Raw genomic sequence first — 17,698 nt, forward strand, 5'->3', positions numbered from 1 at the left:
GCTGTCAGAATAAATAGTTTAAACCTGCAGTATCTTATAAAGTAAACAAACATAACATAAACAACAAAATCAAAGTTGTATTTTTTGATAATATTGTAATAGTGGTACAAGTTAGTTTTTTTGTCCTGTGCTTTAAGAGCTGGTTTGAAGGTTTAAGCCTCGTCTAGCATACTGCTAAATACATCACTTTAACTGTCACATACTGCATACTACTGAGGAACGCAGTATACAGTATGTACTGCATACTGCATACTGCGCTCCTCAGTAGTATGCAGTATGCGGTTTCGAAAACAGCCAAGGATCATAATACCATCAAGCAGGGAGGGGCGGGGGGTGCGTGGCGCGCTGACGGTCTACAGGTACAGAGCAGGAGGGAGAGGAAGAGAGAAAGAAGAGAAAGAGAGAGAGGAGTGTGGTGTGCGAATAGCAGAAAAGATGAGTGCAGTCGGAAACTAAGCAGCATGTAAAATTATGGTATTCTGGAAATTATAAGGTAAAGTCAAATTAAATTGAATAATTTAAGTGATATATGTGCACACATACTAATTCAAGATTCAAGATTCAAGATGTTTATTGTCACGCCGGTTGTACAGGTACAAACGTGTGAAATACTTTTCGCTAGGAAGCTCCATTAAATAATAATAAATTATATTACATTTACATTTACATTACATTTACATTTACATTACAATTATAAAAGGAAATACTTTATACAAGGGCATATTAAGAACATATACAGGCATATTAAGAACATATGTATTAACAATATATACAGTATATACAGTATAAGATATATTTTTGTGTAATCATAGGTCAAAACAGCTAAAGCTAAATTTGGCTGAATTATAAAAAGGCAGAAGTGGTAAAAACGAAGAGCCGTTTGGGAGCCGAAAGAGCCGGCTCTTCTTGGTGAGCTGAGCCAAATGATCTGGCTCACTAAAAAGAGCCTGAATTCCCATCACTAGTGGCAGTAATTTAACAATCAGAATACCAGCGAAGAAGAAAAGTGCTACGTCAGCGGTGACAACGCAGAATAACAACCAATCAGATCGCAGGAACGAAGATGGCGGAATCGGAGATGAGCGTCAGGTAGGAGCCGTTAGAAGCAAACTTTAACTAACATTCACGTTGTTTTAATAGTTTTTAAGTATTTACCAACGAGGAAACATTTCTACACAACGTGTCTGTTTGTTAAGCCCCGTTGGCGGTAAACATTTCTGTTTGACATGGTGTCTTTTGAGCTGTTTAGCGACAAGCTAAGTTAGCTTAGCATGTGCTAGCAGTTTGAATTACTGTTGAACAGCGCGTGTGTGTTAGCCGCATGACAACAACAGCGTGACTGTGTGGAGTTCACTCCTCAGCTAGAACCGGCTTATTCAACTAGAAGAGGAGCGGCCGGGCTTCGCTTCTAGTTAAAATGCATCACAATGAACCCCCAAAGAGCGACACTGGTTAGTTGTGACACAGGAGAAGAGGCCAACGCTGGTGTTTTGTCATGGAGAGGACAATGACACATTATTTGAAAAGAAAATATTTCCTTTTGTATTTGCACAGTTTGAAAATGGACCACTACTGAAAAAGCCACTCAATTAGCATCACAATATATGAGATATTAAATACACAGCAACACAAAAAGACAAGTTTATTAAAGGTTTCAAACTACTAGGTGCCTTTGTAACGAGATAATCAATGTTATTCACTTCACCTGTCAGTGGTCTTGATTTCATGGCTGATCGGTGTATGTCGTCACCCCTAAACTGCCTATTAGATAAACTTGTACTTTCACATGCAGATGAATTGACAGCTACTCCTGTGTAATATACATTCATGTATTTGCTAAAATATACCCATTATTCTCTTAGGAGCAATCGAGAATTATGGACCATACTGCTGGGAAGATCTGCGTTACGAGAGCCGGTATGTCTTCTTGCCACACGTCCTTATCTTCCATATATGCAAAAGTGTGTCGCAGCTACAACTGTGTGGAGGTTGAATCTGGGATTGTTTTAAGGGGGTTAAATGGTCCCATCAGTACTTTAATTCTTGTAATTAGTGGAATCATCTTTTATTGAGTGAGTTTGGATGTACCAAAATCACAGAAATATTAACATTACTTTATCATACTTGTGAAGAAAACATATTTGTTGTCCACTCACAGCATATTGTTATTTATACAGTACAGAAAATGACAGTGATTCTCCCTCTTCTTATCATGAATTGTTTGACGGGCACAGGCTCAGATAGAGGCAGAGCTCGACAGACACTGGGACAGACTGCATCAAGGACTCACTTACTTTAAGCCACCCAGGTATGGTAACAGTTATTTTAATCCTAACATCAAATCCACTACTACTCATAACAACTTAAAGAGTAATTGTCAGCGTCCCTTTTCTAGCTCATCCTCTGCTGTGAAAGTGAAGGAAAACAAAGATGTTGCACAACCATTGAAGGATTTTGGTCTGAGGATCAGTAAACTATTGGTAAGAGTTTAAAATGTCTGTTTTACTTCAAAGATGTGATTCATTTGGTGGTGCATTCCATGACGATTTGCTAATGATATCATGCTTCAATAATGTTACAGGGTCTTGATGAGCGACAGAGTGTGCAGCTTTTACAGTGCTACCTACAAGAGGACTACAGGGGAACCCGTGATTTGTTAAAGGTGGGGTTTGTAATGCTGAGAAAATAGCAAGAGTACACTAGATTTTAAAAATGATTCAACTGAAAAAAAACACTGAACAGTCAGTGTATGTATTAGTGTGACTGCTGACATGTAGTGTAAAGTGCTTTGAGTCGTCGGAAGACTAGAAAAGCACTATATAAACGCAACTCCATTTACCATTAAGGTTACCATATTTCATGAGGAACAAAGATTGTAAGAAGATATTATGATTGGTATTCAAATGGTGGCTAACAGAGTCTTCCATACAGGTTGTTCTCAAGGATGAGCGACAAAGCCAGGCGCTGCTGCTGAAGGTCAGTACAGAGATCTGCAGCTATTTACACTTGCTGTATAGTTACACTTGAGTCAGCATGATAGTTATACTTCCATATTTAATCCAATAAGTATGATTGTGTATGTGCATTCACAGGTTGCTGACTATTACTACGAGGAGCGCATGTGCCTGCTCAGATGTGTCCTGCTATTGCTGACATACTTTCAGGATGAGCGACATCCCTATAGGGTGAGTAGCAGCTAGATCTGGATCACATCGTGTATTTCTCTTTATTTGTTGTTGCTTATGTAAAACAACTCTGGATGTGTTTGTTTTTGTCCAGGCTGAGTACAGTAACTGTGTCAATAAACTGGAGAAGGACCTTGTGAGCAAGTACCAGTCGCAGTTTGAGAACCTCTTCAAGGCAGAAGCACCAACATGGGAAACTCACGGAAACCTCATGGTGATAATTTGGTTCATATGTTTTGTTTATATCTGGTCAATACCATAATACTTATATTGTAACCTAGATCTAATTTAAATATCACATATTACTTGGTGACATTTGTCCACCAAAAGATGTTAATAGTTTTTATTATCATTTCAAGACGGAGAGGAACGTGTCGCTATGGTTCCTGCAGTGTCTGAGAGAACAGTCTCTGCTGCTGGAGATCATCTTTCTGTATTACGCTTACTTTGAGATGAGCCCGACCGACCTGCTGAGCTTCACCAAAATGTTCAAAGAACAAGGCTTTGGTTTGCGGCAGACCAACAGACACCTAGTGGACAAGAACATGGACTCGCTTGTTGACCGCATCGGGTAAGAGCACATATGAAGCATATATGAGCATATGAAATTCATATGTTTAAAGTGAGCTGTCTCCCAGCATAGCGTAAATAGTGTGTTGGTTTTGTGGTATGCGACTTTGATTAAAATCTAAAAATGTACTTCAGTTCACTGCAAATGAATCAGACAGAAGGTACTGTTGGTGAAAGCTAACCAAATGCTTAGCTACTACTAAGGTATCTTTTTTAAAGAGTTAGATTATAAATACATTAACACATAACATAAGCCAATGTTCTTTATAGAGATTCCTTAAATTTGTTCTTAAAGAATTGTGACCGATATATGTACTGAATGGGCCAATCACTATTGGAAAATAAACTGGTCAGTATTGGTGTTATGGCATCACCGTTTCTAAATCATCTCAAACATATCTTTGAGATTTCTGTACAATTTCTTGTTACTTATTGGCTGACATATACACAGACACAATACATCTGCAATAAGCATTTATCGGACCATATATTTAGTACATTGCTTAATATTTGATTCCTTGTGTAGTCTTTAATGTCTTGTATATTTCTTTGGCCTGCAGATATTTGAGCTCTCTCATCCTGGTTGAGGGAATGGACATAGACTTCCTGCACAAGTGTGCCCTGGAAGACTGTACAGAGCAGCATCAGTTCTCCAATGCTCCTGATGTCATCAAGGTTTGACCCCAGACTCTAAACGCAGCACACTTAAATATTTTGTAATGTAACTGGAGCAATCATACTCAACCGTACAGTGTGTGAACTGATTTAGGCACATGGAATAAACCAGGGATTCTCAACCTTTTTAGCGCTTTTTCCAATTTGCAAGCATAACCAATGTATTCCTTATGTTTTTTTAGTTCAATATGATACCAGTACTCTTGCTGTAAAACTGAGCCCGCTACAACCTCCGAAAGATAGAATAGGCCCAGTGGTTGAGAAAAGCTGGAATAAACCATACAGGCATATCAACAACCTCTACTTTTCCTCTGTTTGTTCCAGGAGATGGATCAGCTGCTGTTGACATTTGGTGACATCCCTCATCAGGGGCCGGTGCTGCTGGCCTGGGTCCTGCTGAGACACACTCTGCGACCAGAGGAGTCCAGCCCCGTGGTCAGGAGGATAGGCAACACCGCCCTGCAGTTGGGAGTGTTCAAGTACATTTCAACCATGCTGAAAGGCCTTGGAGTCTCAGGGAATAATGTAAGATAACATAGATACACGGGTCAAACTTAAAATTCTTAAGAAGGTGGAAAAACATTTATAACCTTTTGTTAAAGGAAACCTTTAATTGTTACTGTCTCATCACAGCTACTAAAAGGGTTCAGAGCGCTTCTGGTTTTCTCTACCAGGTAGTTAAATGTAATCACATGGGGCCTCAGACCTAAATCAGCCTCTAATGAGATGGCTAGAATGAAAAACACCTGGCAGTAGGGAAAAAGCGGATTCGTTTTATAGTCAGAATCTGAGCTAAATCAGACTTCAGGTTTTATAATCATACCCATCAAGCTGTGGTTTTATACAGACACTGAAGTGAAGACAATGCACTGTGAAAAAGTACTTTTCTAAATGTTGTTTGTGTGATCGCTGAAAATAACAAGTTCTACTAACACATTTGTGCATCATAAACTCACATTTCCCCTGTTAAAATATATGACACAGCAACACAAACGACACCGACGTCTTTTCTCAGAAATGTATTTGTATTGTTAGACGACATAAAATTGTCTGTCACTCCTTTTATCTCCAGTGCACAGCAAGCACAGCAAAGATGTGCATCTACGGCCTCCTCTCATTTGTGATCACTTCCTTTGAAGAGGAAAGCCTACAGGTATTCATCCAGATTTTACATGCATATATGTTAAATGTTCCTTACTCACAATCATATTTGTAACTTGCTCTTTATCATCATGCGTGCGACAGACCGATGGTGTGGCGACACAGTGCTCCCACCTGATCGATGCTGCCTGTGAGGTCCTCTCTGCTCCCAGTCTGGCTGAAGTCTTTTGGGAAATGGTGAGAAAAAACAAAGAAAGAAGACTTCTTTAACGATCAAATTGGATAAAAAAACTGTTCATAATCTGTTTTGTTCGTCAAATCTTTAATCCAGAAGCCGAACATGGGATTGGGAATGATCCTGGACAGTGCAGTCGGGATGTTCCCCCACAAGATCGGACCACTGTTACAGCTTCTAACTGCACTTCTGTCAAACAAGTCGACTGTTAAAAAGGTAGATTTCACACATGCACACACTCAACTTTTCCCTATGTAAATGGTTTAACGATATATTTTATTACCTCTATGTGACAGGTGTACAACTTTTTGGATAAGATGTCCTTCTACACGCAAGTTTACAAACATAAGCCCAATGATATTGTCTCCAAGGATGATGAGACACTGTGGAGAAGACAAACACCAAAACTCCTCTACCCTCTTGGTTAGTTTTTCTGGTTACAAAATGTTGTGCCCAGACCAGTGTCTGAATTTTTAAAGCTTATTTGTAGCAGGCATAATAATAGAAGGTCATGTCTCTCTTGTGTGAGGTACCTCCACTCTAACATTTCGTCCCAACCATCAGGCTCAGGGCAGACTAACCTGTGGATGCCACAGGGAGTGCTGGGCCAGGTGATGATTGGAGGCGAGCAGGGCTACGTGGTCCGCTGGGACCACTCCTACAGCTCCTGGACTCTCTTCACCTGTGAGGTGGAGATGCTTCTTCATGTTGTTTCAACTGCAGGTACACAGCGGGATCTGTCAAATATTCTCACAAAGCAGATTGGTGTATCTTTTAAAGGATAAGGTTGTCTATTTTGTATTTTTGTTATTGTCAACAAATCCCATGAAGGAGGGCAAAATAACGCTCCAAACTTATGCAAAATTTTGGTGAGGAAAAACTGTGATCCAGCAAATGTTTCAGCATAATTCATTTATCCGTACCTTTTTTTTGTACTAGATGTTATATCTCACTGTGCACGTGTGAAGCCCATCCTGGATCTGGTCCATAAGATCATCAGCACAGACTGGACTGTGTCGGATTGTCTGTTGCCTCTCACGTCACGCATCTACATGTTGCTGCAGAGGTAAACTCACTTTACAGAGACACTTATCAAACTCCTTATCAAAGTGTGTTTGTTATTTTCTACTTCCTATTTAAAAAGGTCTTGATTAGAAACCTAGAATGAATTTGTGTGTTTACCGTCTGTTAGGTTAACGTCAGTCATCAACCCTCCAGTGGACGTGATCGCCTCCTGTGTGAACTGCCTCTCCGTGCTGGCTGCAAGGATGCCTGGGAAGGTGGGTATGCTGGGTACTTCCAGTGTGAAAAGTAGGGGTGGGAAAAAAATTAATTTACCTATGTATTGCAATATATATTTATTTTACAAGACTATACGGAGGTAGAAGGAAGTTACCGCTTTTATTGTTGTAGTCTGAGTAACGTAACGTCACATCCCTTTCAAAAAACAAAACAAAGCCGTAGTGAATAGGAGGTAAAATTAAGGATTTAAAGTCCCTGAATCCTTCTCACACATCTCATATCTTTTGTTTTTATCTTCAGGTGTGGTCCAGTCTGCACCACACAGGTTTCCTCCCCTTTGCCTCCAACCCTTTGACCAGCATGGCTCAGTGTGTAAGGTACTGTGTGCTGCCTAATCTTGAATATTTTGAATTTGCCTGGCAAATAACAGACTTTTATTTTTTTGGGGAAATAAAAGGCATTGAACAAGTATTGTTTTTTTTTCTTTCTAGTGCTGAAGGGATGAAGGCCGGTAACTATGGCAACCTGCTGGTCCAGATTGAGCAGCCCAGGGGGGAGTATGCTGTGACCATCGCCTTCCTTCGTCTCATTACAACCCTGGTCAAGGTAACAACAGTTTTTTACCAAAAGAGATGTACTGAACATTTGTCATTGTTTTGTGTTGTGAATGAATTTCCAATAATAAATATATACATACATTTGCATAAAGCAAGCATATTTGTCCACTCCCATGTTGATAAGAGTATTAAATACTTGACAAATCTCCCTTTAAGGTACATTTTGAACAGATAAAAAAAAGTGTGACTAATTGCGATTAACTGTAGATCATGCGATTAATCGCAATTACATATTTTAATCGATTGACACAGCCCAAAATTAAATCTATAAATCTTGTGTCCGGCCACTATAATGTACATTATTTAACTCTTCTTCCAGGGTCAGCTTGGCAGCACTCAGAACAAAGGCCTGATGCCCTGTGTGCTGCTGGTGTTAAAGGAGATGCTGCCCACGTACCATAAGTGGCGTTACAACACCTATGGAGTCAGGGAGAGGATAGGTAAGGGCGCTTGTATGAAATGACAGTTGTGGCAAGTATCTTTCTTCAAGACTGGAAAATGAAAGTAAAAAGTGAATAAACACCTGCTGCTCTTTGTTGCTGCAGGCTGTCTTATTTTGGAGCTGATCCATGCCATTCTCAATCTGAGTCCAGAGGGAGAGGACCAGGGCAGGTAAGGAGAAGTCTGTTGGGATTCAAGTGTCTTGACTCAATTACCTGCACATTGTTCTGTAAATCCAGTCAGGTGAACATTCAAACAGGCCTAACTTTACTTTAATGTTATCCCACTTCTATTGGGTCATAGGTGATGATTTAAAAGGGATTATTTTTCTATAAGTTTATACATTGTTTTTAGGAAAATCCTACTCATTGTGCTTTTAATGTATTTGTAAAATTGTTGATGAATTCTTTTCTTCTTTGCTGCAGCACTCCCACCCTGCAGTCTCTGTGTATCTACAGCCTGGCAAACACCGAGGCTGGACAGGCAGTCGTCAATATCATGGGAGTTGGAGTGGACACCATAGATATGGTCCTGGCTGCACAGCCCAGCAGGTGAACGGACAAAACCTCCCATATTTTTGACTAATTATATTGTCATGTTGAAAACTCAATAGTTATATCTTCTTGCTTCTCTCTGACTGTCTAGCTATGGCGCCGAGGGTCCCGGTCAGATCCTGATCCAGACAGTCAAACTGGCTTTCTCTGTTACCAACAACGTCATCCGCCTGAAGCCGCCGTCTGACGTTGTGTCCCCTCTGGAGCAAGCCCTGACGCAGCATGGTGGCCATGGCAACAATCTCATAGTTGTCTTGGCCAAGTATATTTACCACAAACATGACCCAGCGCTGCCTCGCCTGGCAATCCAGCTGCTCAAAAGGCTCGCCACAGTAAGGGACTTATAATATATACGACACATGCAGTATTTGTTGTACGTGATGGGTTTGTTTTGGACTTGGATGTTGAGCTGTTCTTTTGTACAACAGTAAATATTCATGATGTTCAACTTATGTTTTGTCTGTAGGTGGCTCCCATGTCAGTCTACGCTTGCCTCGGCAGCGACGCAGCGGCCATACGGGATGCGTTCCTCACTCGGCTGCAGAGCAAGACAGAAGACATGAGGATCAAGGTCATGATCCTTGAGTTCCTCACCGTTGCTGTAGAGACCCAGCCCGGCCTCATTGAGCTTTTCCTCAACCTGGAAGTCAAAGATGGGAAAGAGGGGTCAAAGGTAAGAACAGCAGGGATACTGTATGTGTAGTAGGGCTGTCCTTGACAAAGAAATTCTTAGTCGACTCATGATTTTGATGATTTAGTTGACGATTAATCGAATAATCGTTGCAGCTCAAAGTGTTTTTTGTTTTTACTTTTAGTATTGCTGCATCTGGATTCAAAATACCTTTATTTTAACCTGTAGGAGTTTCTGCTTGGCGAGTGGAGCTGTCTTCATGTGGTGTTGGACCTGATTGACTCCAAACAGCAGGGGAAATATTGGTGTCCCCCGCTGCTCCACCGAGCGGCCCTGGCCTTCCTCCTCGCACTCTGGCAGGATCGCAGGGATAGTGCCATCTCTGTCTTACGTACCAAGTAAGCACATCAGACAAAATTACTGGCTTTGACCTGGAAGAAAAATGTGCAACTGGATGTTTTGAATCACTGAATAGTGGAGTTTGATGAGTATATCGCTGCTTTTTGTACACAGAGAAAGGTTTTGGGAAAATTTGACAACGCCTCTCTTTGGAACCCTCACCCCACCTTCAGATACCACAGAGGTATTCTGCTCTTTTTTTTACACTGCTTTCATGATTACATGAGTAAGATGTCAAGTGTGTCAACTCAAGAATTGTATTTTACCTTCAGCCTTGTGTTCTGGAGACGTGTGCTTTTGTCATGAAAATCATCAGCCTTGAGATCTACTATGTCGTCAGGTAAATTCAGTGTTCCCATATTTACCGCTTTAATTTAACTCATAGCTCAGGTAATTTATATTAATTGTCTGTTCTGTTACAGTGGTTCCTTGGAGCAGTCTCTGAAGGATGGGCTTCAGAAGTTTTCCAATGCACGAAGATATGAGTACTGGTCCCAGTATGTCAAGTCGCTAGTGTGCCACGTGGCGGACATGGAGGAAGAAGGCATATCATCCTTCCCTGAGACCCAGATGTTGATCTCTGCCTGGAGGATGCTGCTAATTCTTTCCACGACCCACGTATGTTACTGCAAACGCAATCATGGTTATAGTGTTTTAGGTGATGATGTAAGGGCCCGGGTATACTCGATCAGAACTAGTTCTTACAACATTTTGTCTGCCCACATCGGAAATGAAGTGTTTATAGTTGTTCAGAACAGCTATACTTGAAGGCAGAGTGGAAAATGCATGATTAAACCTCATATTTACTTGAAAGATACGAAGGAGGTATCGGTCTGATCTAACTCTGCAATAAAGCGCATTTCAAGCGATTGATTGGTTTAGTGTCCTGCACTTTTTAAGTGGCCTGAGATTTGAGTAGTTTTTGCTCTAAACCTCATCTGCAGATGCACCACATGAAAATGTGATTGGTATATTTTGTGTTTACAGTCAGATGTGATGCAGCTGACAGAGGACTCGACCAAACTGAAGCTTTTCATGGACGTCCTGGACGGGACTAAAGCTGCTGTAAGTCATCATGACTTAAGATATCTTTGTGTAGTTTATGTCTTCAATTTTTTTATTTAGCTCCTTTTTGTATTTCTCCTCCTTTTATCACTGTTTTACTTTCTAACTCTTTCTGTCTCTTTCAGTTGACTACACCGATGTCTGTGTCTTGTCTTCGTCTTGGATCCATGATGGCTACTCTACTACTCATCCTCCTCAAGCAGTGGAGGAGGTGTGTATTCATGCATGTGACAGAGAGAGTTTATAAGTTTTCTTAATGTCGTAGTCAACAGTGCACACTTGTATCCAAACTTCTTTATCTCTGATAACACTCTGTTACTGCTCTCCTCTTGTCTCCAGTGTTGTAGCAACAGCTCCTGACATCCTGTCTCCCCTCTCCCTGATTCTGGAGAGTGTCCTGCAAGCTGACCAGCAGATGATGGAGAGGACCAAAGCCAAAATCTTCTCTGCACTCATTTCTGTGCTGCAGATTCAGGGACTCAACGGTAAGAGGCATGTTTGTCTACTGTTGTCTGTTTTTCAATCGAATGTTGCAGTGGTCTGTAGTTCAATCTTTTTGTTGATTAATTTCTTTGTCAACTAGGTGGAGATATTTCCCAGCTGCCCCAGCTGTTGCTGTCTGTGTGTGAGACTGTGAAAGACGAGGCACTGGCGCTCATTGACAATACTCGTCACATGAGCCAGATGGGAGACACGGTGGAGGACGAGGACAGCATGGAGACGGACTCTTTCCGCGGCCCACAGAAGGACCAGAGAGATGGGGTGAGCTGAGGCGGGAATGATGGACACAAGTTTTGGTGTTTTTCATACTTGAAATGCCAATTTTGGTTCCATGTCTCCCCTTTTATAGAGGAGTCAAAAAGTCAGTCTCACATCCAATGATTCAACATTTAGGTTTGAACTTTCAAGATGTCAAGTGTTTCTTAGGTTATTAATGCTGAGGCAGGAGAAAGGCTCTGGATAACATTTATTAGTTATTATTAACGTCTTAAAATTTCATTGTAGTGAGATCATTTTTTCTGCTGTACGATAAGATGAGTAACAGTTTGATGTTACATAGACAAATAACATTTTTGCCAGACAGTTCATCAACCACTTTCATAACTGTAATATGAGCAAAACAGTTTCTGGTATCTTCACCAGCATTGGCCATATTTATGATCCTATTCATGGTTAACAATGAGTCTACACAGTAACAGAGTAAATCCAACATAAAGTTAATTTTTCACTCTGTTTTTTTATCAGGTGTGTGTTCTAGCACTGCACTTAGCGAAGGAGCTGTGTCGCACCGACGAGGATGGCGAGCACTGGGTCTCGGTGATGAGGAAGGTTCCAGTTCTCCCCTCGGTGCTCAGCGCTGTTGAGCTCAGCTTGCGATCCAAACACAACCTCTACTTCACCGAGGCTGCACTTCACCTGCTGCTCACACTGGCCCGCACTCCTCAGGTAAACACATTCTTCCACTTGAAATTTAAAGGATAAGGCTGTTTTTGTATTTTTCTTTTTGCCAATATAGAGTTAATGTCCCAAAACAGCTGGACTCAAACAGGAGCAAGTACTGCATTTGTTGGGGACTTTTTGCAGCTACGGACTAATACACTTTTTCTATGGCACAGAGCAAAAAGCTGCATCAGGCTTTGGACACAGACAATACTTGCCTCATCCTTTACTGTTTTTAAATCAATACTTTACATCAATTGAAGATGTGAAATGTTAAAGGTGTCCTCCTTTCTCCTCCAGGGCGCCGCAGCTGTTGCTGGAGCAGGAGTCATCCAGACTATCTGCCTCCCTCTTCTGAGTGTCTACGAGGTGTCATCAAACGGAGCGTCACAGGTGATATAAATTAAATTATAGCAATCCCTTTACAGAAACATTTTTCCTGCCTTGCTCATCACATAGTTTAATCATACAGACACAGCACTGCATTAACATGATGTAATAACATTGTATGTTTCTGAGCAGAGTTTCTCCCGGAAGTCCCAGGACTCCGCCTGTTGGCCGGGGGTATACCGCCTCTGCATGTCTTTAATGGAGAGCCTGCTCAAGACGCTACGCTACAACTTCATCAACGAAGCTCTGGACTTTGTCGGAGTACATCAAGAACGCATACTACAGGTATGACTGTAATGAGTCGTCTTATTGCATAAATTGACCGACCGAGAAAATGTAGAGAATGGTGAAAAATGCTAAATCCCATATATATACAATGTCACACGCACAGTAAACAAAGTTAAAGATGATATTGAGAAAGATAATATAATTATCGTGAATTCTTTTGGCCACGATAATCATGATATAGTAACAGCCCTAACTGATTTGCATTCATGCCGGTAAAGTTAACACACGTGCATTCATAACATTCAGGTACTGTTGTATGCTGGTAATGTGGGTGTTGTTGTTTTACTTGATGACAATAGTATTACTAATCTTAACGTTAACCTTCTCTCTCCCGTTCAGTGTCTGAATGCAGTGCGAACAGTTCAGAGCCTGGCATGTTTGGACGAGGCGGATCACACGGTCGGTTTCCTGCTGCAGCTCTCGAGCTTCTGTAAGGAATGGCAGTTTCACCTGCCCAAATTGCTAAGAGATGTACAGGCAAGTCCAGAGGAAAGCACCGCATCAGCAAAGATAACACCACCAGCTCCATTGGTGCAGTGGCACTGCAGTATTCTGTTAGTCAGTATTTTTCGTTCTGTCTCCTCCCTGCAGGTTAACCTGTGTTATCTGTGCCAGACCTGCACGTATTTGCTCCACAGCAAGAAGATGCTTCACCACTACCTCCAGGTCAGAAATCAGGACATTTTCTACCTTTTTTATATGATACTATACTATGACTTTTTAATGTTTTCGACATGCTATACTGTGACTTTTTTTCATGAAACGTTTGGACATGCTATACTATGACTTTTTTTCATACAATTTTTGACATGCTTTACTATGACTTTTCTTTCATGAAAATTTTTGAAATGCTATACTATGACAATTCTTTCGACATACTATACCATGACTTTTTTTTTCATAAAATTTTCGACATACTATGACTTTTTTTCATGAAAATTTTCGTGAAAAAAAGTCATAGTATAGTATGTCGAAAAAAGCCATAGTATGATGGAAAAAAAAAAGTCATAGTATTACATGTCAAAAAAAAAAAAAAAAGTCATAGTAAAGTATGTCGAAAATTTCATAGTATAGTATGTAGAAAAATGTTAAAAAAAAGAAGTCAGTATAGTATGTTGAAAAAAGGTTATAGTATGTCGAATAAAATAAAAAGAAGTCATAGTATAATGTCGAAAAATAAATAAATAATTTAGTCATATGTCAAAAAAATAAAGAAGTCATAGTATGTTGAGTCCCCAGTTCACCCGTTCAGGACAGTTAGCAGCCACGGGGCTGCATGTATTGTCGTGGACACATGCAGCCACTTTCCCAGTAAGTCTGCACGGCACCATTTAGTTTAGTTTAGCAGGTTGTCAGCTGTGTGTCTGCCCGGCGTAACACGGCGTGTGTTTTGGTTTGTGCTGTGCTCGCGCTCGCCGTTGCCGCACACATGCGGTCTTTCAGCGTGGCGTAACGTTAGCGAATGTCCAATAGACCGTTATTTATTCAGGTTTTGTTTGCTTTTTTTTTTAAGGCTAAAAACGGTGAAGCGTTGCCTCCTGGTCCCCTTCCCAGGACACAGCGGGCCCCCCAAACCCCGTCTAAAGAAGCACCAGGTGGAGGGGAGAGAGAAGAAGCCGAGCAGAAGGCCCTACTGGCTGTCCAGTGCAGTCTTCTGAAGATCCTCAGCAAAACCTTGGCAACTCTGCAGCACTTCACTCCAGACTGCTGCCAGATCCTCCTGGACCAGGTCAGCCTACTTATTTTGCTCCAAAATTAGTATGTTTCTGTGTTCACGTCATTGCATAAAAGACAATAAGATGCTGATTTGTGTCTCTGCCTGTGCGCCAGAGTATGGACTTGGCGGAGTATCGAACCCTGTTTGTGCTCAGCTTCACAACTCCGGCGTTTGACCCAGATGTGGCTCCTTCGTTTGGAACCCTGCTGGCTACCATCAACGTGGCCCTGAGCATGTTGAGCGAGGTAGATGTTCAATGTAATGGTGAACAACTTCAGCTATAGTCAGCCCACAGCAGATCCCTGATTGTTTTTGTGCCCTTTGTTCATAGATGGAGAAGAAGAAGGAGCCAGTTTCCTTGAGTATAGCCTCACTGGCCTCATCAGAGGAGATCCAAGCTTTGAAGTGAGTAAATCTTTCCCGCTACTTGAAGTTGAACTTTTAAGAAAATAGTTTAATGAAAAGTGATGCTGACCGATAAATAGAATTTCCATCGTCATTGCAATATGAACATGCGCGATAGGCCTGCAAAGTATGAGGAAAATCTGCAACGAGTCTTTATGCTAACTGGCTGTAGCTTCATCTAACTTTTGGAAAGAAAGTGAAAAAAATTGAGATGAACTTATCTTTTTTTGGTCAGGTCATTGCTGATGTTCACCATGGAGAACTGTTTCTACGTGCTGATCTCTCAGGCTGTTCGATGTCTCAAAGATCCCTCCATCCTCCCTCGAGACAAACAGAGGCTCAAACAGGAGCTCAGCTCTGAACTGGTGAGACTTCACATATCTCTTACTCGTCTTTGTTTTAAGTCGTCTGTATGCTTTTAAAAGAGAAGTATTACAGGTGGGAAATAAAATCGATTCACATTTACCTAATCTTAACTTTTCTTCACCACCAGAGCACTCTTCTCTCGAGCCTTTCCCGCCACTTCCGCAGGGGCTCTCCGTCGTCTCCGGCCAGCAGCATCCTCCCCTCCACCCAATCCAAACCCCTCACGCCGGGCTCCAAAGCAAGCCATGAAGGTCAGGAGCCATTCATCCAACTTGTTCAGGCCTTCGTCAGACTTGTGCAGCGATAGGTTTCCACAAGTTGTTGCAGTTGTTGAAAGAGCACAAATGTGTGACCCGGAGTAAGTGTATTTAATGTTTGATAATGATTGGAGCCATAATTTGTTGGAACATTTCATCTTGCCAAAACTGCTGTTATAACTAGATTTGACATGACCACAACCAAAGTGTTTACTTCAAAAGGCCAATGAGGAGATTGTCCTAACAAACATGTATTATATGAAGAGATCTTGGTGCTACTAAACATCAGTCACTGACTGTGGTTTATCTTTCCAAGGCCTAGTTGTATAGGTCACTTTGATGCTATGTAATGACCAGACATGTTTCTAGTGCTACTTAAAACTTTAGACCTTTCAAATATAATCTTCTCGTGTATAATGACTAAATGTAGTAGAAAAGCTTGTTGTGTAAAGCTCATTATACCCTTTTCTAATTCTTTTCATTTTCACTCTCTTGATCTGAACTTTGCTATTTTCTTATCTGTGCTTATCCATGTACACATTTTGAAGCATCTACCAAGATTTGTACTTAAAAAAAATGTATATGCTAATAAAAGGGACTTTTGTACAACAATTGGGTTTCATCTTTAAATTCTTTTCTTTACTGCATTTGCACATAATTCTTTGAACACACTGTAGTCCTGAACCATCATATACATAAACTGACCAATAAAAACAAAAAGGTAAAAATAAAGTCCGTAATAAAATACACTTTCATGGTCTTATACGCATCATGTAAAAACAATAAAGGAACATATTTAAATTGCAGTAATAATTATTTACAAAGGCATTTTTTCTTTTAAAAGAAAGACACTTTTACAACTTCAGTACCTAAAATATATCAAATTATATGCAGGTTGTGCAATTATAATACAAAAAGGCTTTGATATCGGGAGAGTAAGGTGACCGTTTTACAGCAGGACAGAAAAGCAGGATAGGACCTGATGGACATTAGGTAGCTACATTATCAAGAGCAGTGTAGGGCATTGAAACAGCAGATTTAGTAGGTGCAGTTTAAAGAGGCATCACTATTGTGATCCTCTGAGGATTCAGAGTGTGTACCTGCAGGTCTTCTGGAAACGGGAACACTTATCTGCCCAGGCTGAGGGTCTGGAGTGCCCCCTACTGGCCATTGACTGGGACCTCCTGAAACAGGAAATAGAAGTACTGTAACATCAGACTGAAAACAGACAGGCACTTTACATATTTGGCATTAGACATGCATGGTAAAACATGTTGGTGCTGAAGGCATAAAAGACAATTTACAACGACACATGCATCTGAGCTCTTGTTTTAAAGGAACAGTTCAACATTTTGGGAAACACGCTTCTGAGTTTCTAGCTTTCGTGTATTACTGACATTACTCTTTCTAATAAACCTTGTCAGTCACTCAATTCCTTCTCTTGTTCTTTGTTCCCACCCCGTCTATCTATCTATCTATCTAGTTATCACAAACTAAGACTGTTTAGTTGCGCTACCTTACAATCAATGTATAGTAAATATTACGGCTGTCAAAGTTAACGCGATAATACGTTAACGCACATTCAGCTAGAGTGAAGATACTGGTGTCATGAAACTAGAATCCATTGGTACCAACCATGTTATACTAACTAAGGAGGTTAAATAACTCCAAACTTGCGCTAAATTCTGGCGAGGAAAAAGTGGCATGGCCATTTTCAAAGGGGTCTCCTGACCTCAAGACATGTGAACGAAAATGGGTTCTATGGGTACCCACGAGTCTCCCCTTTACAGACATGCCCACTTTATAGTCACATGCAGTTATGGGCAAGTCATAGACAAGTCAAGTCAGCACACTGACAGCTGTTGGGCATATTTTTTATGCATGTATGCAGTACCTGTGAGGGTTTCTGGACAATATTTCCAATTATTTTCCAATAATAAATATATATTTACATACATTTGCATAAAGCAGTATATTTGCCCAGTCCCACGTTGATAAGAGTATCAAATACTAGGGATGTGCATTCCAAGCAAAAATACTATTTGAAAATCACTGGGTATTATTCGATTATTATTCGAATAATATCTATCTGCTTCATGCAACAGATAAAACCAAGTCAA

The 17,698-nt window shown here is 40.8% G+C and overlaps 2 protein-coding genes across 15 annotated transcripts in view; one reads left to right on the forward strand and one right to left on the reverse strand.

Moving 5' to 3' along the window:
- The first annotated feature begins 994 nt into the window (after positions 1-994).
- On the forward strand, positions 995-16,190 carry nup188 (nucleoporin 188). Of its 2 annotated transcripts, XM_074616815.1 has the most exons (43): positions 995-1,089; positions 1,863-1,917; positions 2,235-2,308; positions 2,396-2,480; positions 2,582-2,662; positions 2,932-2,976; positions 3,093-3,185; positions 3,280-3,399; positions 3,545-3,756; positions 4,316-4,430; positions 4,755-4,955; positions 5,503-5,583; positions 5,676-5,768; positions 5,863-5,982; positions 6,063-6,189; positions 6,331-6,489; positions 6,706-6,832; positions 6,959-7,046; positions 7,309-7,385; positions 7,500-7,614; positions 7,945-8,065; positions 8,171-8,237; positions 8,492-8,617; positions 8,712-8,952; positions 9,087-9,293; positions 9,480-9,649; positions 9,765-9,834; positions 9,923-9,990; positions 10,073-10,268; positions 10,638-10,715; positions 10,841-10,926; positions 11,055-11,200; positions 11,299-11,477; positions 11,961-12,161; positions 12,456-12,548; positions 12,678-12,830; positions 13,173-13,310; positions 13,425-13,499; positions 14,347-14,562; positions 14,664-14,795; positions 14,882-14,955; positions 15,191-15,320; positions 15,449-16,190. In XM_074616815.1, the coding sequence occupies exons 1-43, from the start codon at positions 1,064-1,066 to the stop codon at positions 15,626-15,628; spliced, it is 5,241 nt and encodes a 1,746-aa protein (XP_074472916.1). In that variant the 5' UTR covers positions 995-1,063; the 3' UTR covers positions 15,629-16,190. The 2 variants fall into 2 exon arrangements, with proteins under 2 accessions (XP_074472916.1, XP_074472915.1); XM_074616814.1 differs by having other exon boundaries at positions 13,173-13,499.
- The window catches only part of cdk5rap2 (CDK5 regulatory subunit associated protein 2), a 41,766-nt gene continuing 40,258 nt past the window's right edge, over positions 16,191-17,698 (reverse strand). For 10 of the 13 annotated variants that reach the window (XM_074616803.1, XM_074616806.1, XM_074616804.1 and 7 more), the window contains one exon: positions 16,380-16,762. In XM_074616803.1, the coding sequence (XP_074472904.1) occupies positions 16,617-16,762 (146 nt within the window). In that variant the 3' untranslated portion in view covers positions 16,380-16,616. Of the gene's footprint in view, positions 16,763-17,698 lie in introns of all 13 variants that reach the window. The other 3 variants (XM_074616813.1, XM_074616812.1, XM_074616811.1) reach the window with 1 other exon arrangement.

The sequence above is a fragment of the Sebastes fasciatus genome, chromosome 19 (genome assembly GCF_043250625.1).
Source record: "Sebastes fasciatus isolate fSebFas1 chromosome 19, fSebFas1.pri, whole genome shotgun sequence".
Classification (NCBI taxonomy): domain Eukaryota; kingdom Metazoa; phylum Chordata; class Actinopteri; order Perciformes; family Sebastidae; genus Sebastes; species Sebastes fasciatus.

Coding starts and splice junctions, on each gene's coding strand:
- nup188 (XM_074616814.1), top strand. CDS start 1,064: ATGGCGGAATCGGAGATGAGCGTCAG. Junction 9,294..9,479: donor ATGGGAAAGAGGGGTCAAAG/GTAAGAACAGCA, acceptor TTTAACCTGTAG/GAGTTTCTGCTTGGCGAGTG. Junction 9,835..9,922: donor CACCTTCAGATACCACAGAG/GTATTCTGCTCT, acceptor TTTTACCTTCAG/CCTTGTGTTCTGGAGACGTG.